We start from the raw sequence: 21,867 nt of genomic DNA on the forward strand, positions 1-21,867 counted from the left end.
AAAGAAAATACACATACACAAATACATATGGAGACATTTTCCAGTACATGATTTTTTTGGATCGTATCACGATACGGATGGAAAACTTGGGTTACTGCCTTGGAAGAAAGTTGTGGTAGAGACAAGCAGGGTGGCTGCAGGCTATCTTGTTCTATGTTTTGTTGATTTAGGCTCACTTGCGCTCCAGAATATCAGCCACTTGTTTCCAACCTCAGTCTCAACAACACCAGACGACTGACGGAGCTGAAAAGCTCATTCAGCACTCATTCAGATGGTATATTCTGTGTGCAAACCACAGACCAAACAGAATTACACAAGCGTATGATCATTTATTGCAACGCTGAGTTTTCCACTATAAGACACAACTTTTAAATCCTGTCTTAAAACCCATCTTCCCTAAAGTATTAATACCACTATGACTGCCTTAATTTGGTCTGTTTTAGTTATATATACCTGTTTCTTGTCATTTTAACTATTATGCTGCATTTGAAATTTCTCTACAAGGCATTTTGGTCAACATTTGTTTTAAACTGAGCTTTAGAAACACTGTAAATACTGTGTATGAATGCATCCACGACCAGTCACTCTTGGCTCACAGCTCGTTCACAACACGACATTTTCCACTGGAGCAGAACAGCCCGAGAAAACAAGCTGTGTGAGCGGAGCTGAAACAGGACTTAAGATTTCAATTAGGGAGTTTAATTAACGACACGGGATGATCCCTCTGAGGTTTGGGTTGACTGAGGCACAAACTCCCCCCCGGTTTGACATGTCATCATTAGTCCTGCAGGGGTGAGGTGAAGACCTCATACATGTGACTTTCTTTCTGCAGGTGTACTTACATGGGCACACTCAATAAACAACCGTGTGAGTTCCTTAATTAAATTAGGTAAAGCTTTAAAGAGCAATATCACTGAATTCAACTATAAAAGATGAATATCATCCTTTTTTTAAGTCTTCTTCTAGGACAACGTAAAAATGCATGGTAGAAGATATAAGACACCAGTTCTGATGAATAACTGCATCACAGGTTCATCAATGGCGAAATGTGTACAAAGCTTGTTCATATTTGTGCTGTTAAATAGGATATATATTTGAATGATAGTCATGCAGATGTCCCTCTTAGATCAATGGGAGGAGGGGGGGAATTGAATCATTGCAACAATAAATTTGGCCTATTCCACTCAGACAAGGAGAGCAACAAAGGCAAGCACCTAACCGTTAGCTTGATTCAGTAAGACATGGTATTCATACACAAAGTGGTTTTCCTCTGTGCTCACTCCATGATGTTGCCTTCATCGCAGCAATTCCCAAATTCTTTCTTTCATATCAGAGAGTCTAACCAGGGTACATTCTTTTTTTCCTCTGGAGAAGGTGAGGTACATGACGTACTAGGCAGAGCATCTGTTTCCAAATTAGAATCACCTTAAACTGCCAAGAACATTTGTTTATGTATGAGTTGCTATGCATGTACTGCGGTGACATGGTTGTAGGTACACCTAATTTTCCTGAGCCCCATTTATGTTTGAAGTCTCTGCAGCCCAGAGTTTGTTTCTGTTCCGAGCAGTTCGTCTCTGCTGCAGTGCAGGACAGGTAGCTCTGGTTCTCCTTGGGGGATTATGAACTCCTCTGCTGACTGAAAAGTTTTTTGTTTTTTTTCCTTGCAAAAACTCCAGAAAAAAAAAACAAAGTTTACAGAGCTGCAACTCAGCTAAACTGGAACTATTCCTTCACCCCTACCTTTGCTCTCAATGTAGCAGACGATGAAGGTGAATATAATCAGAGAGGTGGGTCACCTGGAGGTAAAGCAAGCAAAACCTGAACAGAGTTCACAAGTTAAAGTCTCATGACAGCTTGTGTCTTTGACCCTGTGAAAGTCTCTACACAGATGCTGACCCTGGTGATGTATGTGACTGCACAATGAGTGTTACACAGAGATAAAGGATCAAAGGTTTCTGAGGAGAGTATACTGTGTGTTGGAAAAGCTGAAATCGACAAAGGTGTGCTGTAAAATGACCCAGAATAACACAACAACATAACACCTGTGCTAATTAACATGGGAAATGCGACAAACTATGTTTAGCACCTGAAACCCCGCCACCAATAAAGCATGCAGGGTACAGCCTCAAAGAGCAGAAATTAGACCCATCCCATGGAACTACTGCTGCTCTGGAATCTAAAGTTTCAAGTCTCATCAAAAGAACTAAAAACCTTAAGTTCTATCACACAGGTAGTACTGGAGAAATGACCTGTTGTTATATCTGTGGGGAGTGATTAACACAAAGAGTTCAGGGGTGAGGGTCATTATTTATTGTCCAACACGGTCTCAACTAAGGAGTTACTCACTATTCTCCACAGCAATTTTAAGCCCATCATCTTGACATTTGGCAACTAATCAGTAGAAAAAAACTATATGAACATTTTAAAATTACATAAACATTTTTGCTGTATCACTGAGCCCTACATTCATGTTGCTTTTCTTGGTTAGTCATGGCATTGGTGATTAACTTAAATAAATCCCAGTTACACTGGTGAATGACATACCTCTGTTGTTTGTGTTTTATAAATCCCCTGGGAGAAATGCATCTGCTGCACCTGACGTAGTCTACCTTCTTCAGAAGCAGTGTGAAGCCATTGACCTTGGTCAAGGACAATGGCCGGAGAATTCCTAATTAACACAATATATATATATATATATATTTGGTGTGAATGAAAGCAAACACCCGGGGGAAGCCCTCCCTGCTGTGAGGAGACAGCGCTACCCACTGAGTCGCCATGGCGCCCGCTGTACTGACACCAGCTGAGTAAAAAGAACACGCACGTGTTTGGAGGTTGGTGATGACGGTCCCGCTGGTGAGGGGTCCTTTGGTGGCGTAGAGGGCTACAGAGTAGCTGGTGCTTGGTTTGAGGTTTGACAGCTGGTGCTCCTGCTTGTTGCCTTCCACAAGGAAAGTATCAGCTGTCACTGAAAAACAGACATTTATATGTTCACTACATGTGCAGCATCTTGTACTTATTTTTATTTTTTAAGTTTTTTATCTAAACAGATTGAATTAGATGGTATCTCTTGAAAGGATTTCTACACTGATGGTAGTTTTGGGGAAACATGCTTTTGGGGGCAACTCTGAAAAAAAATGAGCCACATTATAAATGTCTTTTGCTCTAAAATATGACTGAGCACTCTGTAATATACCTGAAATACAAGGTGGAGGGAACATTCTTCACCACTGATCATATCGAAATGCATATTCCAAGAGTCATTCTCATGACTAATATATCTGTCGAACCAATTTAAACAGGGTGAATTCGTATAAATTACCATTCAATTATCAATCTGCATATTCAGTCATAAGAAACTGCCTCTGAATGGACTGTGAAAAATGACTGATGAAGAAATAATTGTGTAACATGAGCACAAGGCTTCAAATTGACTAGAAAAGACATTTAATATAACTACTGCAGACTCAAAGGCTCACTGATCTTGTTGAGGTAGAGTTTTAATTTATAGTAATAATGATGAAAACTGCATTATATGTTAACATCTCAGTGAGAGTGATGTTAGCGGGGATATGGACACACCAGATTTTTCCCATGTTACACTATTAATCTATTTTACATGACGTTTGACTGACTGACACCACGATGGTTGGATTTTATGTTGGTATTCCTGGTTGCCAATAAAAATCTATTTTGTGATGCAGGACGATCCTCGATGAAATATATTAAACATGTTTATTGACCCTGATTTAATACACTGACATTCAAGGGAATTTGTCCACAACTTACACTGCACTGCTCTAAACCCTGGTGGGGGCTGGTTTCCAAATACGAGTCCAGAATTAGATGCTGTCTCTGTAACTGAGATGATCTGGCTGCCGTCCAGTCAGTCAGGGTGTAATTTACACATTGACTCCAAGAGCTGAGTAATACAGATTTCTCTGGATAACTCAAGGCATGGCTTAGTCAGTGAGGTCATGTGCAAATGAGAGAAAATATGCTTCCCATGACATTTTTTCCAGCCAGTTTATAAAAACCAGGGGAGAAAATAATGGCTGAGATTAAGTGTTAAACATTTGACTGGTGAATTTTAAAAATGTGCTTTGCAAAGGCTAATGACTGCCAACACTTGGTGATGTTTGTTAGTTTGAAAAAAGCGATGCCTTTGAAACTTTCATATTCCATCACTCTTGCTGTGTATGTCAAGTAGCTTTCTTGCCGTGGCTGGCCTACCTACTCTAACTTGGCCGTCATCCACTTGGTTCAGGGAGCAAGTTATAAATTGCCTCTCAGAGGAGCAATAGGGTTATCTGTTACCTATCTGGATATGGCTGTCAGACTGCGAAGTGAAGGGCTGCATTAGAAACATGTGCCACGTAAAAACTGCAGTGTTTGTGGCCGCAATGTTTCAAGGCTTACTAGTTCAACCAAGCATGATGAACTGTTCTGAAAGCAAGACAAATGGCTCCATATTGCCTGGAAGGATCACAGTGAAAGCCTGTCACAACTCCACACGCTGCACCTGAACGGCCTGAACAAATCTACTCATTATGCTTACACTCTTGTTATGATCATAGGGCAGTGATAAAATGAAAACTATTTCCATCATTTAATTGTACAGAGTGGTTAAGAGGTTTTGTAAATAATACGTTGGTAAGTTAATATTTACTTGAACAGCGTCTTTTATAACCAAGGTTACATAAAACATAAACATCACACATAGAGGCAACAGCATGGATAAAAAGATGATGTGTGATGCTCAGGGAATCGTAAAATTGATTGGTAGCCAATGTAAGGAGAACACTTCAGTGTTGGTGTGATTGACACATTCTAAAAGGATTTTTTCGTGATTTGCAACCTGCAGTAGTCGCAAGAGGCGCTGATGATTTTATTTATCCAAATGACTTAATTAGTCTCAGTCTTGTCATTTGCTGGTGGTTAATCAATCCATCCATTCATTGTCGAATAAACAACAAATTAATGACAACCTGTACATGACAATTCCAACAACTCACCCTGGTTGTGTGTGAGAGTCAGCACGTAGTTGTCGACACTGGAGAGAGGGGGGTTCCACCTCAGCAGGGCTCCTCGTGGGGTGATGTTGAGAGCCGTCAGCTCAGCTGGCATGTCCATTGCTGGGATTACAGCAACAGAGATGTAAGACCAAAGTATTGTCAACAACAACAGCAATAACAGGCTCATCTCAAGAGATTTGTTTCCAGGACAGTTCTGAGAAACAGTCAGTGGCATTTGGCTAGTAATTATGATAAACTTTATTTATATAACACTTAACAATGCTACAAAGTGCTTTACAAAATAAAATAAAATTAAAGCCAGATAAAGCAGATAAACTGATAAAAAGGTCAAGGAAATGATCACATAAATAGAAATAAAAACAGTATAAATAAAACATATATAAAAACTTTCACAAAAAGAAGAAGTTTCAAGATGATATTTAAAAAAGGACAGAGACTGAGCTGAGTCTGAGTTCAGAAGGCAGAGAGTTTCACAGTGTGGGGGCTCTGATAGCAAAAGCCTGATCGCCTCTGTCCGCAAACCCTGACCTGCAGGACTCCATCCACAGGAGCAAGATCAGACCTTAAAAGTAAGCAATGAAATTTAAAAATCAATTTCAAATCTAACAGGGAGCCGATGTAGGGAGGCAAGCACAGGGGGATGTGAGCATGCCTCTTTGTTCTGGTAATGAGTCGAGCAGCAGCGTTCTTTACCAACTGGAGGCCGTGGAGGGAACCCTGGCTGATACCTGAGTCAAGTGCATTGCAGTAATCAAGCCGAGAATAGTTGAAAGAAACTATTTGTAGATCAGCAATTGATAAAAAATGGCCTAATTTTAGAGATTAACTTGAGCTGGAAGAAGCATGACTGAACAACACTTGATCATCAAACAGAGCTTAGCATCAAATATTACCGCTAGACTCATCACCCATCTCACCCATTACCAGCAAAGGAGCTGACGGAAAATGGCAGCTGTGGATAACTAGCACTCACTGCTAGGGAATATATACTCAACATGTTGGCTAAATTAGCATAAATATATTATATAAAATGTCAGTTTAATCAAAGACTATTAAAAATTTAGTTTGTCCTTTGCTCAATTTACAATGATAAACAGGTAAAAGCAGAGATTCCTAACATTTAACAGGCCAAACCAGGTATTTTTGCGAGAAAAATGTTTCAAATGATTAACCAATTATCAAAACAGTTGCCAGTTTTTGTGTTGATAGGCTCATTGATTGATAGAGTAATTGCTTCAATTGCTCATTGCTAATAATAATAAAAACTACGAAAGTTCGCTGCATGACAAAGCTCTTAACTTGTCCTTAGCAGCTGCAGGGTTTCTCACTCAATTAGCTTCCAGCAAAAGGAAAACAAAAAAAATAAATAAATAAATAAAAACAGTTTGAACAAAACACTTTTCCTCTCATTTCCCACGTATTTTTGAAAATTACATGATTTTTTTACACAAACTATGGAGCTGTGTGATAGTTGCCGCAGAGAGGTTGTCATTTTGTACTCAGCGAATTGTGGTACAATCACAAAGAGACATAAAATATCAATTACAGCTAAACAATTTTGAATGGAGTGCTGTTAGATGGAAAACCATTATTCAACCCACATCTGAGTTATAATTGTAGAAACCCAGACACAGGAGAGCTTTGCATTCATTCTGATGAATAGTGGCTCTCTTTGCCATTTTGATCACTGTTTCCTCAATTCTAACACACATCAAAGGGAAATTATGCAGTAGAAAAGGCTGCAGAAAGTCTCAGATATTCTCCTGAGCCTACTGTTTCCCCACCCTCTTCCTAATTTCATTCTCAGACTGCTGGACATGCCAAAATTGAGTTTGAATTTAATTATACCTTTAACCTCAGTGTTTCAACCCCAATTTCTCCTCAGGCGTGTTATTTTGGCACAGCGGAGAGTGTGGCAGGAGAACACAGAACGCCGCATGTGCTCCAATGCTCTGCCCAGATGAGGTAATTAATATTGCCCTGCCCTCATCAGAATAAAAAAAGAATTCAGCTCATTAGCACACCGAAGTGAGTTTGAGTCTTTCTTATCGCTGCGATAGATGAACAAACCTGATTAAATTTGTTACTTTAATTGCAATAATGTTTAAGTGAATTTAATGGAGGATTGCCAAGTCAATTAGGTTGGCAATGGAGATGGAGTAGAGATGGCCAAAATAGAAAAAAAAAATAAACAGGTCATCCTCCTTCATCAGGCACAGTGATAATCCAATCAACACTCTCCATCTCCTGATTGCACCGGTGAATCACAGGCTTGAGCCAACTACGTCATGCTCGCACTTGGATCTTTATCTGAAAGTCAAGCTCCGGTGCTTAAGATCATGTTTGGATTCAGGACAAGAGAAAAGGGTTGGGAGAAAAAAGGAACAAAGGCTGCTCTGGGACTATAGCATGGGGCTGTGGTGCAGTCACAATGCACGGCATGATTAATCCTTAAGTGTCAGCTGCATAAAAGCACTGCAGTTAAATGCTACATTGCCGAAATCTACCCAGGAATACAGGAAAGCCTGGACTCTGAGATGATGATCATGTCATTTTGGCCTCCTCTTGCAGTAAAAACCTGTTTTCACCAAACAGTAGCAGACTACAACACTGACTGCAGAACAAATCACAAAACCAAGTGTCAATAACACAACAGCGTGTGCACAAACACTGTTATGATCCTTCCACAATGTTATAAAAGCTGTAAGACAAGGACAAAATGAGTTCATAGTTCTGTAGTGCTTCTGAAGCTAATTACAGTGTTTACCAGCGCTGTCTTTGAGGAGGTCAAATGGGCCAAGTGGTACTTTTCTATGGGTCACTGCACAAGAGGGGCAACAGACAATACTGTGAAAACTGTACACCCACTGAAGGCTACAAATAATATAAAAATAAAATGAGAACTGATATTAGACTAGAACTTTGTTTGCTTTTTTAATGCTCTAAACAGAAGGGAATTTTTGGCTGATCATTAAATCATATCAGATCAAAAATAGAGAGATCATGTAGGCCCCTTTGTTTCACCAGGGTTTGACTGGGCCACTGACAAAGACTTGAATCAGTATTTTGTTTGAAGTCAACTTCAAAGAACTCCATCTGTATCTAGAAAACCAGGCAGTTTACTGTAGCATGTAGTGACGGCTTCATTACTGCAATGCTTGTAATGACATTTATTCAAATCATCACATCAAAAGTGGAATAATATTTTGTGCTGAACGCGAATTAATTGCCTTTTTGTAAGTTATGTCTGACAAATGAAGATTAAGGTATCAGACATCATCTCACTGTTCATGTTGACAACTCCCAGTCTTGTCTTTGGCGGCTGAGCTAACATTAACTCATGTTAACTTCGCAGGCTGACAGAACAAGCTGCTTCTCAGCTTTGAATGTCCTGATAAGATCCTGATAAAAGTGATTAAGATACTGATGTGACCAGCTTAAAAGTGTAACTGAGTGATTCAGTGTATGATTCTGGCTAACTTTAGCTGCTGGTGAGTACCGCACTACTGAGAGCAGCTAACAAAACGTTGTTTATTGACTGGCAGACTGTATCAAGGAGACGAAAACTTTCTAACTTTCTAGAAATCAAAACGATACAGAGTGGTTTTCCCTCTGCAGCAAAACAGTTTTGGCCGAGTGTACAGACACCAGTTTGAAATCCGTGTTTACTGGGCAATAGCCAGCAATTTATTTTGCACAAAATAAATGTTGACACAGTTTATAAGCCTGGTAACAGCTTTGATTCAGCCCTTGATTTTATGGAAGAAAATTGGGCACAGGAAGGCTGCAGTGACTGGATATTTTATGGTTCGAGGGGAACACTGCCGGGAACTTTCTTCAGGCAAATGTGCTGTGCTATTAAATGTCTGAATCATTCAGAAAAACTTCAGGAAAAAATGTTTCACACTGACTATTTATGATTGGCTGAAAATGGTACTTTTAGGGACACCCCAGCTGTGATGGTTGGCCATGAGGTCAGCCTGGTTTTGTGCTGTCTCTGTGGTCATTATGTAGACCAGACTGCAGCAGGCAGCACAGTTAGCAAGACACACTGGGCCATTTTATTCCCCAGTCTATCTCTGCATCCCCTCCCATTACTGTGGAAGCTCCGCCAAAACAACAGGTTGTGTAAGTGTATCTGTGTTTGTGTGTTCTCAACATTAACCCTATAGTCACACTGGATGTGCTTGTGGCAGATTGCTTAACTAATGCGGGAGCAGCCATGGAAACATCTTACCTGCTGCATCAGGTGCTTCATGCTACATGTGAGCTACAGGGAAACGTTTCAGTGCTGATTTTACATTGTGAATGTTCTGCATGTGCAGAAAAAAATGTTTGTTATACATTCATTTGAGAAGTGAGACATGACCAATGATTACACCCAATCTGTAGTTAATGATAGCTATTTGTGTTGCGCCATTTAGTACTTGAACCTGAAGGATTCATTTATTAAATGGTCATTATATGGAATAAGAGAAAGTAATCATTAGTCGAACATTAATATAGCAGCCTGATCTAAAGTCTGTACTCTGGAGCAAAAAGAACTATCAAGGAACTACTTGTTAACTATTAAATGATTGCCAGTCAGTGGCAGATTTGCTCTTCACCTGTTAGAAACTACTTTCTCTGCCATTTGTACATGTAACTGAAAAATAATAGAGCACTTGGCTGAAATGAGCAGCGATGCACCTTTTATGGATCATAATGGAAGTGGTCTCTTGAAGCACTTAGTGTAAGTAGACATGTCGCACTGAGACTGTTTCACGTGTTGAAGGGCCAAAACAGTGCTCCCCTGAACACTGCAGGCTGCTGCACGACAAAGACAAGTAAGCCTAACAAGCCTTGCTGTGTTTTGACAAGGAAAAAAGGCTTTTCAGAGACAAAAACCATGCACTCTCTTTTTTTCTTTTTATATCTGTATGTGTTATTTATCTGTTGACTCTTAAATTATTGTCCTCTCTTACTCTCAGTCTCTATTTTCCATCTATTCTTTTGCCAACCCCTCTGCCTGCCATGTCCTTTACCCATATGCTTCTTTGGGAAAAAATTGACAAGGGAGGGACTTAAATGGTCTGTGTCTGAACTTTTGGAAGAGCGATACCTTACTAGGGTGCCCGACACTTTCCCAATGAGCACCCTCCATTAAACAGGCCTTCACATAGTCCATTTAGTGTCAACCCTCCCAAATTCATCTTAGATTAGCACTACCTGCTGTGTTGGCAAAATTAAATATGGCTCCCTGCTTTTTCATCCCCTCTGACAATAATTGATTAGGGAAGTGAATAAGTAGCAATTGCGGCGTTATTCAAGTCATTACATACTTGGCCAGGCAATGCTGGATTACACTTTGAAATCCCCTGTTTATGTACTGTTGTTGAAAGCGGTATTAAAATGTCCCTGGTTGGGCATTGTGCGGTGAGGAAAATGTTATTTACCATTTCTAACAAGCTTGACTTTGGAGTTATGTTCTTTTCAGCCCCAGCAGCTCTACTCATTGTAAGTACACTGGGATTGCTAAAAATGGGGCTGATAGCAAAGAATTGGAGGGGAAGAGCAAGACAGAGATGAGAAAGAGAGCGAAAATGAGAGAAAGAGACTCTTTTTTTATCCTCACTGGATTCTTGAACCTGGCCTCTCCTTGTGAATCAGGTCTCATTGGCATGCAAACACACCTTCTGCTCTCCTCCTCTCTCTCCTATCCTGTGCTCCCCTTAGTGCGCCCGCTTTTCCCTCTCTCTCTTTTACACACACACACGCACACACGCACGAGCTGCTGGGGCACGCATGCACACACACAAACTACAGATTATGCATACAGCACTGGGAGAGTGTGTTAATCTTAGGTTAGTGGAGTTCTTTCACAGTGAAGAACAGTGTCCCGTATTTACATGTGTGTGTGTGTGTGTGTGTGTGTGTGTGTGTGCAAGTGAGGATTTTGCTCATGATTCAGTGCTAAGTTATGAGCTTGAGAGCTCCCACCTATAATGACGAGTGGGGACGAAATAGGAGGAGAGAAACGCCGAGGGAGGAGATTAAAGAAAGAAGGGATGAAGCAGAGAGGAAGTAGAAGGAGGATAGAGGAGAGAAAGATGGATAATGAGAGAGAAAGAATGGAAGGGGCAGAGAGAGGTGTAACAATACAGAAGGACGGAGGTGAAGCAAAGAGAGCGGGGGGAGCAGAAGGATAGAGTAGAGTAGGATGGAGTTGAGAGTAGGTTACCAATTAGTGGGTCAAGAAGTGGACAGTTTCATCTATTGCACCAGCAAAGATTGCCCCTCCTGCAATGTCAGCTGTACCCTTAGACTTTGTCTGACATCTGTCAGTCTGTCTTGGTGTGTGTGTGTGAACGAGTGTGTGTGAGTCTGCAGCTGTTTTTTAGCACACATCTCCCAGAGTGCGGCAGTTATTGTTGTGGCAACAATTGTTTTGAAAGTGTAGCGGAGGAGGAGGAAGTCTTCATTCATTGTAAATGGCAAACATTTTTTCCCCCTGCCGCCCACTCACAGCGGGACGTTTATCAAAGAGTCGTAGCCGACGGAGAGCGAGGAATGTGCTTTTAATGCAGTGCGATTTCTTATTGTGCGAGAGCAGTACATTACAAAAGCACATCCAAAGTGGATCACAGTGTTTAGCCAAGGAACATACTCTCAGTTGCCAACAACAATAGAACAGTTATACAATAAAGCCTACCTTCATGAGTATAACATTTTAATGAGGTGTCGATTCAACTTTATGATCACAAATCATTGGAGACTGTGGTTTGAGATGCTGTTGAATTGTGTTGCTTACAGCTGTTTCTATGATTTCGGCCACCTCATTTATATAAATGAGGGTAGGCCACATAACAGAAGGAGCTCTCTGAATAAGGCAATACACTGCACATACAATGAGTGTACTTGCCTTGCAGGGGATGTGGTTATAACAAGCCATTAAACCAAGAAACCCTAGAAGGACGCAGCATCCCGACCAATAATGAAAGCATGTTCTCCTCTAACCTGCTTCAGTCTGTGACTGACAAAGGGCCCAAGAGGAGATCTGAGAAAGCTTTTTTTTCTGTCTTGCCTATTCCAGACGGGTACTTCTTTTATTCATGACGAACAGCAACAGCAAACACTCAAAACACACCTGTTTAGAATAGCTTATCCTATTTGAGGTCAACTGGTCAGTCTGATTTTACACTAATTTACCTCTTTATGTTATTGTGGTTTATCGTATTGTTGTTTGATATTCTTTCTGTTGTAAAGTGTCCTTGAGTGTCCTGAAAGGCGCTTTTAACAAATAAAATGCATTGTTATTATTGTTGTTATTGTGAGTGAACTTCCATTTTCATGTAAATCAAGGATCATAAACATTAACTACTCCTAGATGCTAATACTGAAGTTTCCACGTTGACGTCAGTGGACCAACAGCCGCTTGCTACTGATTGGTTAGAGCAACACAAAATAATATAAACACCCCCCTGATTATCAGGCTGGTGCAAGTGTAGTTTGTTTGGTTCTGCTCTCTTCTCTTGTACTGTATATGCTCCTAATATTGTTCCCCTATCAGCTCCTACCTGTGAAGACGGAGGTGCTGACCACTTTGCTCTCCTGACTCCCTCTGACAGCGTTGAGGCTGATCTCGTATTCTGTAGCAGGAAACAAGCTGGACAAGGTGTAGTTGGTCACATCGCTGTCAATCACCACGCTGTCCACTCGACCTGCGGGAAGACATCAGACAGAGACCGACGTCAGAACTGCTGCCGTCACTCTGATACATTACATTTCTCCATTTACAAGGAATGCTGCTTAGCCAACTGGTGCGCATTTTGCATCACAGGGTAAATATTTAATCAATCCAGAATTTTTAATTAAAAACTCCATTAAAATTTCACAGATAAAATGTTACAATTAATTAGGTAAAGCAGTTCCCTGCTACAAAATATCTTACATCAGAGAGGCCTGCCACAGCAAATGCCATGTTCATTTAACTGTAACATGAAAATGCAGTGTGTTGGCATGTCTGCAAATATCATAAATACAAAGTAATTATAAGACAATAAAAGATGTAAGAGAATGTAAAGAATATGCTACCTCTGGCTGACTGGTAGGACAGCTTATAGTATTCAAATGGCGCCAGTGGTTTGATCCAAGAGATAGTCACTGCGTCTTCAGTCACATCTGATACCGTCATCTCTTTTGGTGGGTCCATGCCTAGAAGGGAGACGATGGGTGGGGAAATGTTAGCACAGGATCAAAGATAGCCCTGGATGGACAATATGGGAGACTTCAAACGATATCTACAAGGATGATGATGCTTTGCAGAGTTCATTCTGATCCCAGTAGTACAATAGCCTTGCGATGAGTATTATGAAGCAAGTTCAGGAATTTACATAAAAATTTAAAAGAATCAGTGCCCTTGAAAGCCCAAGTACTTCAGGAATCCTTGCTCTGTCCATTTTTAATCTCCTCTTCATTACATTATCATAAACAGACCTGTCCTTGGTCTCTGGAAGCACAAGCATTTTTTAATGCAAATTTGTAATATAAATAAACACTGCAGAAAGATATTCCAGGGGAAATCTAGCTCCATCCAGCTAAAAGACCACAATGGCTGACATTAGTATTGAGACTGAGTAGAGCTTACTCAGAGGAGATTTCCCCCCCTGTTGACAATTTGTTTTGTGTCTCCTAAGACTATCGAGCTGCGGAAAAGGTTATGGCAAAAACAATGTGAGCACACAATTAAACTGATGACATGTCCTTAGCTACTAGAGACAGAAAGAGAGGGATAAAGAAAGTTAGAGAGAGGGAAAGAAAAAGACAAAAAAGAGGAGGAGGAGATTAAGAGATCACTTCCATCTCTTAGTGTGGACAGGGGGGCAAAACGGGCAGAGCCTGTAAACCAACTGCTCCACTCCCACTTTCCTGCTTTGAAAAGAATAATGGCTACCAGTCACAAGCAGAGGGGGGCAATTTATAACTCCTGGCCTTGAACTCATTTAAATTCCACTTGCATGACAAACAGTAGCAGCATTTATATAAGTTGTGGTTATTCATGCATGCATATCCTACTAATTATGTTTACTTTGGCAAAGGCGGTACATGAAAATAAGGGCTGGAAATGTGCATTTCCTCATGAAGTTCCTTGATGGTCTGAATGGGAACAGTTACAAAATGGTGCCGTCACACATATCTGCTGCTACTGACTTTATCCCTCTGGAAGATCACAATTCAGTTTGCACTGTGTAAGCTAATAAATGAAAGTGGCCCTCAGGCTGAGCCACATTAAAGCTCCATTTGAACTGACCGGGGCAGCAGAGTGAGCATCAGTCGGACCAACCAAACTACCTACTACCACAAATCAATCAATCAATCAATCAATAAATCAATCAATCAATCAATCAACCAGTCAATCAGGTTTATATGTTTGTCACATTGTATAAGTTAAAAATCACAGTATATACACAGTATATTTATAAATGAAGCAAATGTAACTCTAAAAACACTCCTAATTATACAAGGTAAGCCAGAGAGTCCAGTCTCTCATCAGCGCTCATATTCAATCATGCAGGATCAAAGCAGGGCACTAAAAATTACCGCAGTCAAATGACAGGTGCATGAAATACTGTACGTCTCTCTCAGAAAACCCCCGTCCAATTTCACCCTCGAAATCTGCTTATCTGCATGTGGGTGAACGTAAAGAGAGGGAGACAGACAGAAAGAGAGAGAGAGAGGGAGAGGCTGCCAAGGTATTATATGAAACTGGCACAGTAATCAGATGACAGCATGCAGGTGTCTCTGGCACTGATGCAAAGTTAATATCTCTATTGTTCAACGCTGACTTTCGTCTTTTCTCCATTTGTCTTCATTCCTCTCTTATTCTCTCTTTTGATTATTTTCTTTTTGTCCTATTTCTAGGAAAAAAAAACAGAGATTCTCTTTTTCTGTCTTACCTATTGTCTCTTTGTCAGGCAGGTTATTAGACTTACCCTCTCCTCATTCACTCTCCCCCCAGATGTGAATAGCACACTCATAATCAAAAGACATGTTTCTGAGAGCTCCTTTTCACAGTAAGCCAATTAATGACAAATTGCACAGTAATAATGTGTGAAATATTACCAAAGAAGGACAAAGGTGTGGAGGATCATCACAGCAGCAGAAAAAACATTTTGAATCAAAAGAAATGGAGGGAAATGATAAATGGTGACTAAGCGAGGGGTGATAAAAGACAGGGAAGCCTAAAAGGAAAAGAATCAATTCCAAAGGATACACAGAAAACAGAACAGAGTTTAAAGCACAGAGCAGGCTGCTTCTCTTATACGAAATGTTACAGTAGTAATTTGAGTGCATCTGCCCCCCCTCCTAAACTTTTCTCCTCGCTGTCCTTGTCTTTATTACACAACCATTTGTCAGAGCTTCTCAAATATCCCCCAATAAATATGAATAACTGTGAAATAACACTGGATCATTGTACAGAGTGGCCATTGGCTCACATTTCATCTATGAGACAAACCCCAGCCATCTGATACCACAGTGTTTTGGAAACTCTGTTTGTGAGGAGCGGAAGAAAGAAGGAAAATACAAAACTCATTCTGCTGTGGTTCTATGCAAATTAAATGCTTCAGCAGCATTTCTGCAAATACATATTTAATTTAAATGACTTTGTATTTCCATTTGGATTTTTCTCCATTCTCACTTACCTCACACTTGCTATTTCCCCACTTTTCTTTCCTAAAAATACTTCTGCTATTTCTTTCCTAAATGCGATTGAGGGACTTTCCGGATTGATTATAGCTGAAACAATTACTCAATTAATTGGTTAGTCGATCAACTGAAGAACAGCTGGCAATTCTATCGTTTAATTATTGACTTTCTCTTCCAAGTAACAAGCTTACCTAGTTGCAGTTCTTAACTGTGAGATTTCCTGCCTTTTCTTTCTTTATGTGATAATAAATGTAAAATCTTTGGAGTGTTGGTAGGACAAAACAAGCAATTTAAAGGTGTCACCCTGTGATGGACATTTTTCGATCAACCTGCTGATTAATCGATGATGTAAACAGTTGCTAGTTGCAGCCTGAAACGTGATTTCAAGTTCACGGGTTGACAAAAATCCACGCATGCTGCTCACACACAGACAAACAGTAATATGCGTCATGTTTACGCATCTTCATCTGTGCCGTCCCCGAGGTATCAAGCAGCTTACCTGTCGTGAATGATGCTGTAATGGGCTCAGAGGTAACATCCCCCTGTATTGTGATTAGACTGATGGTGTACGGAGTGGACGGCAGCAGCCCCTGGACCAGAGACCTTGTCTTGGAGCCGTCCAGTGTCACCTTAGAGGTGTCGGTCCCGTCGGCAGAGCTGTAGCTCAGGATGAAGAGGTCAGCAGGCGGCGCCGGGGCGCTCCAGGCCACCGACACCGAGTCTGACGTCACCTCTGACAAGTAGAGGTGGGTTACGGGCCTGATTCCTGGAGGAACGGGGGTGTAAAGGTCACTGGAGAGTTTTCAAGGACTGGCAAAAAGCCGGCCGAAAGCAGGAAACAGCGGTGGCAAAAAAAGAAAAAAAAGGAAAAAAGAAAAGAAAACACAGCTGCCATTGTTATGGAGATGACAGACAAGCAATTCAGTGATGGATGGAAGCAGTCCTGGATGGTGTAACAGATCGTTTATAATACAGTTGAGAAAATTAGCCTTGGGTCTAATCTTAATGAGTAAGGTGAGAGACAGAGCGGACCACAATCATGCGGAAGTAATGATTTAATTGGTCATAAAAAAGACAAACTAATGAGATTATCCGCCATAAAGATGAAGATGTGATGGGACTGTTCACAATAAGAAAGCGGAGAAATGATGATGATGGCAGATGCTGCTGTCAAAACGTATGATCTGGACAGGAGATGATGTAATGAATATGAACCGGTGTAGCAGCTGACACAGCAACAAATGCAAGACGATTTGAATTTAATTAGCCATGTGAGGTATGTATAAACAGATGCAGGGACACTGACGTCTCATTGTCTGATTTATCCAGATTAAAGGCATCCTGTGGGGTATTCATTGTAATCAATCACCATTTGAAACCTGCAGTGTGTACAATGCCATGCATTACGTTCTTCTCCTCTTTTAATGGTGAATGGCTACCTTTTATTTTCCTTCACCGATTGTCAATATGCATTTCTTCCCTGTTCAGTCAACAGAAATGTGTCTCCATATCATGATTTCATGATGATGGGCTTATCTCGACCTGGGCTTGGGGCCTTCAAATTTAGAAGAGGAAGCTGCATTACAACCTGAGGGCACAGGGTTTAAACGGGAATTCATCAGGCAAGCACGGTCTAATGTAAATATGCTATTGGTTGCATTGTGTGAAATATAGGGCCCATCACTTTTGAGACTCGCCTTATACTAGGGGCTAAAAGTAAGGATATCTCGATTTCTTCCAAAAGTCCATCACTCCATAATGTTAATGGATGGGATGTGACAAAGACGCCCTAAACTGTTCAAAAGTATATACAGATGATGAAAATAAGTACATTTTCCCTTATGGAAGGCTTTTTTCACTCTTGCTGCTGTTAGCATTATACATCTTAACAAAAACCTTGGAAAAGTGAATAAATGAATGATTAAATAAATGGATAAATAATGAGAGGTTTGCAGATAACCACTTACAGGAGGTGGTGGAGTTTATATTCAGTGATAAAGAGACAAAGTGAAGGACAGACAGTGGTGCTCAGAAAGCCGTCTGGTAGTTACATTGGAGCAGTTCAAGATCAAACTAAGCACCAGACTCTTTTTTTCTCCTTACGATGGCTTCACCTGATCGCAGGCAGGCAGATGTTGCCAATACGGCCAAATGATTGGTGTATGAGAAGATGACAGGTAATTAATTATATTTTCCTCTGATTCCTCTTGATTTGTTATTCTGTCATTCTCTCGTGTCTCCTCCCCAGATGGTTAGAGCGGTGTTACTAAAGGAGCCACACACAACAAAAGATGATGAATGTGATGACGATCGCGATGATAGCGCCGATGGTTATGATGGTGAGAACAGCCACGATGGTCACAGATGATGATGATGAAGATGATGATGAGAGCGGCGAAGAAAAGATTGACAAATGTGACAGCAGGTAAGCACATGCCCATCATTGTGACACCGTCCTTTGTGACAACTGAAAACCACGTCAAGCTTTGTGTAAAAGTCACAAAGAACCAACAGTGCTGTGTCGACTGACAGGCAATACGACACGGACAGATTGACAAAAGTCTGGAGAGAAGAAAACTCTGCTGTGATTGAAAGAAAGAGGAAGAGCAGCGCAGGCCGACAGCGCCGAGTGTGACAGTCAAACTGAGAGAATGTGTCGTTGAAAAGGAACCGACAGGAACAGAAACACAAATGCATTTAGATGCAAAACAGAAGAGCAATTAGGGAACATTTGTAACAAGCTCATTAGCTGACTTGAATAATTTACCTACACTAATTGCGTCTTCAAAGTCTTTTAGAGTCCTCCATTTTCTTTTAGTGTGACTCACCTTACCTGCTGCCACACTAGTTCATTAAATTCAGCATTCAACTTCATTACTAACCACTGTTGTTAAAACCATTCTCTTGTCTTTCTGCAGTAACAGGCTGATCTTTCATGTTTTTATCCGAGCAGAAAAAAACACTTGAGAGGGAATTTATCTGTCTGATAATTGAGTGAATTGAATGGATGCTGTGCCACAACCTTGATACTCTCGAAAAGTTTATATCGAGCTGTTGCAAAGAAAAAAAGACAAAAGAGGACGGCTGGTGTTCGGCTAACAATAGCGGTGCACAAAAGCAACACTGTTGACCTGCACGAGTGTCTACCTGTGAAGGCGTCTATGGTAGCTGCAGTGCTCTGCTGCCTTCCTCTTCTTGCTGCTACAGTGATGGTGTACTCAGTACCAGGCTCAAGGTCAGTCAGAGTGGTGGTGGTAACATCTTTAGGCACTGTCAGCTGGAACAGGAAGTCACACAATTCACACAATAAGCAGAAATCAACAGGATTTCTCTGGACACTGTATGACTTTGTCACAATAAAAGGTCATAGCCTTGTTGGATGACTGTTAGTATGTTTGTGTACAGAATACACATGGATGAAAATTTACTGTATACCTGTGACGTTTTATCTATTGTTAATTCCATTCTGTCCAATTCTTTACCTCGGTCGTGATGCCAGAAGATGACGTGTAGGAGACCTTGTAATGGTCAATGGGACCCTGAACCACACCCCACACCAGAGTGATGGTGTTGTCTGTAGAAGCCGTCACAGTTAGATCCATGGGCACATCCAGACCTAACAGAATGGAAGCAAGATTTCCAATAAAGTGCAGGGGCCTCTTAAATGTCTTCGGAAAAATGTTTTAAAACGAATACCAAGCATTAAAGCAGGCTACTGCATGAGCACGTTAACACCGTATCCAGGAGAATGCACTTGAGTGGGTGCACAGCAACGGGGTGAATTACTAATGACAATTTAAGATATGATATGACATTTCAGGGATGTTCCTTCTCATCCATGATAAATGTCCAATGACTGACTCAAGTGCAGATGGTGCACAGCACATTATGTTTTGATATTTAAGGTTCTTTTTTGGTTTTTGGTTCTTTTTTTCCTTCATGCACCTGCCACTCAAGACACTTTCAAGTGTGTGAAAAAAAAATATTGTTCATCTGATAACAATTAAGTACTTTTCCATCTAGGTTTCTTTATATGCATGTTTTCAAATCATAAAGCAAAAAAAAATTGAGTGGAAACAACAGATGTTTGGAAAAAAGCTGAAGTTTTGAAATGTACTCTGCACTTCAGATTACGCGTTTACTTATTTATGACCTGTCTTCTTTCCTTTGGTTGGGCTACGCCAAAAAGGTATGACAGTGGATGGTACAAAAGCTTCACATTTTTCTGCGTCAACGTCGTACATCTTAACACAAAACACAGCTGTATTCTTATCTACTGTATGTCCTCCTCTCTGGTGCAGCACTGGCAGGACCATTACTGTTTACTGAGTCTGCTTCCAGGAAGTTCATTTCCAAAAGGATATCTATATTAACATAATGATCCTGCATTCTGTATCTGATATTTTTTGTATTTGCTGTGTTCTTATGTTTGCACTTTTGTTTCCTGCAGCAGTGATTCAACTTGCCCACTAGATCATTAATGTTTAATCCTCATCTGATCAAGACTTCACAATTTGCCTGAATCCTCAATGTTTTTAGAGCTCCTTGTCAAATTGAGTATTTTGGGGGGACAGATGAATTTAAAGCCAATGTTAATGGAAATTATGCTTTCGGCTTTCAGCAACTCACACTTAGTAACATGAGCACTGCTGTGTGCCGGGCAGACAGGAGGTCTTGTCATTTTATTTAAAGCTATTTGAGAAAGATGGGATACTGTAGCTGTAGTGCATTTTCAAAGAGAGTGCACCAAACAGTGGGTTAGAAAGAGCTTGTTCTTAACAAAAATGGAGGCATAATTTTGCAAAGTGCAAAATACCTTCAGCCATTAAAATAATTGCAACTGGAGGAAAGATGTGCTCTGCAGTCAAAGTGATGGGAAAGATTAGCGAAGCACCCCCACGCACTAACATTTCAAACAGAATGTTAAACGGGGTCTTTTTTTTCCATTCATCCAAAAAACTCAAAACACAATAAAAATTCACATAGCTGGTCAAATGCTGAAGTAAAGAGAGTGCGATTAGCAAAATGGTATGCATTAATACAGCTTTAAAATGCTTGAATAGAAACATTGACCCAAGCTGATATGAAACAGCTACACCCCTCACTAAAATGACACAAGTCTTGCCAAAATTAGGTGTTCTTAATTTCTTTCAAATGGCTTGGAGCAGCACTGACCAACAGCACGAGAATTACATGATAATAACAAATGGGCCAACCAGCCTGCTGTGAAGCAGAGATTTCCAGTACAACGCTGCTGTACTCACTTGTTCACTTACACCACTTTCACACAAAAATTACCGCGTATATGCAGGTTTTTGAAATATGGGGAAACCCCTAAAAAGAAGCAATTGACTCCTTTCCCAATGCCAGTAAAGAGTTTGTCTTTCTGTTTTCTTTTCTGGTGTGTCACCATCGACGTCACAATGCGCAGGAAAACAGGGAACAGAAGGAAGCAGCAAGGGACCAGGGACAATGTTATGGAGGTTGCTTTTTGTATCTTTTAGGAAATGACAATGAGATGGAAACGGAGTGTAACAGTTCTGTCTGAAAAATATTTACACGGCAATGTCCGAAACTTCAACGCGCCTCATCATTGGAAAAGAGGCAAAAAATCAGCGTGCCCAACCAAGTGTCATGCTTCCGTTGCTGTCAATCGAAGCTGGAGTCAATAAATACCCATGACTACTGAGTAATTTGACCTGGGAATGAATGCCCACTGAAAACAAAAACCAGATGGTGTTTTTTTGTCCAGTGTGAAAGAGGTTTCAGTGTGTCTTGCATACATCAGACCAGTTTTTTTTTTTTTTTACAGTGGAGTATAAACACTCACCCGTCCTGGCGTTCATTGTTGCTGGCGTGCTCTGGTTGCTGCCTTTCATGGCAGAAATGCCGATGCCGTACTCTGTGCCTGGCAGCAGGTCTGAGGCAGAGACAGAGAGAGAACGGGCTGCCACTTAAACACACCATGAAGCAGGAGGAAACATCACACAGACTTCTTTCACACTCTCCTCCTCACGCAAGCACATGTCAATTAGATGGACTTTTTTTCAACAGCCCAATTAGGTGTACATCAGTGATGAGGTCTAGGCAAATTCACATCAGTATGATTGTGGGAGAAACATGCTTTTTTTTTTTTTGCCAACCGCAT

General features: G+C 40.8%; 1 protein-coding gene across 1 annotated transcript in view; it reads right to left on the reverse strand.

The window, feature by feature from the left end:
- tnr (tenascin R (restrictin, janusin)) overlaps positions 1-21,867 on the reverse strand; it is a 66,822-nt gene that overhangs the window by 19,908 nt on the left and 25,047 nt on the right. Inside the window, exons 14-20 of the mRNA XM_041949635.1 lie at positions 21,550-21,639; positions 19,202-19,335; positions 18,867-18,996; positions 13,107-13,226; positions 12,590-12,733; positions 5,013-5,132; positions 2,822-2,965 (exon numbers count right to left, since the gene is read on the reverse strand). Coding sequence (XP_041805569.1) covers positions 2,822-2,965; positions 5,013-5,132; positions 12,590-12,733; positions 13,107-13,226; positions 18,867-18,996; positions 19,202-19,335; positions 21,550-21,639 — 882 coding nt within the window. The remainder of the gene's footprint in view (positions 1-2,821; positions 2,966-5,012; positions 5,133-12,589; positions 12,734-13,106; positions 13,227-18,866; positions 18,997-19,201; positions 19,336-21,549; positions 21,640-21,867) is intronic.

The sequence above is a fragment of the Chelmon rostratus genome, chromosome 12, assembly GCF_017976325.1.
Source record: "Chelmon rostratus isolate fCheRos1 chromosome 12, fCheRos1.pri, whole genome shotgun sequence".
In the NCBI taxonomy this organism is placed as follows: Eukaryota; Metazoa; Chordata; class Actinopteri; order Chaetodontiformes; family Chaetodontidae; genus Chelmon; species Chelmon rostratus.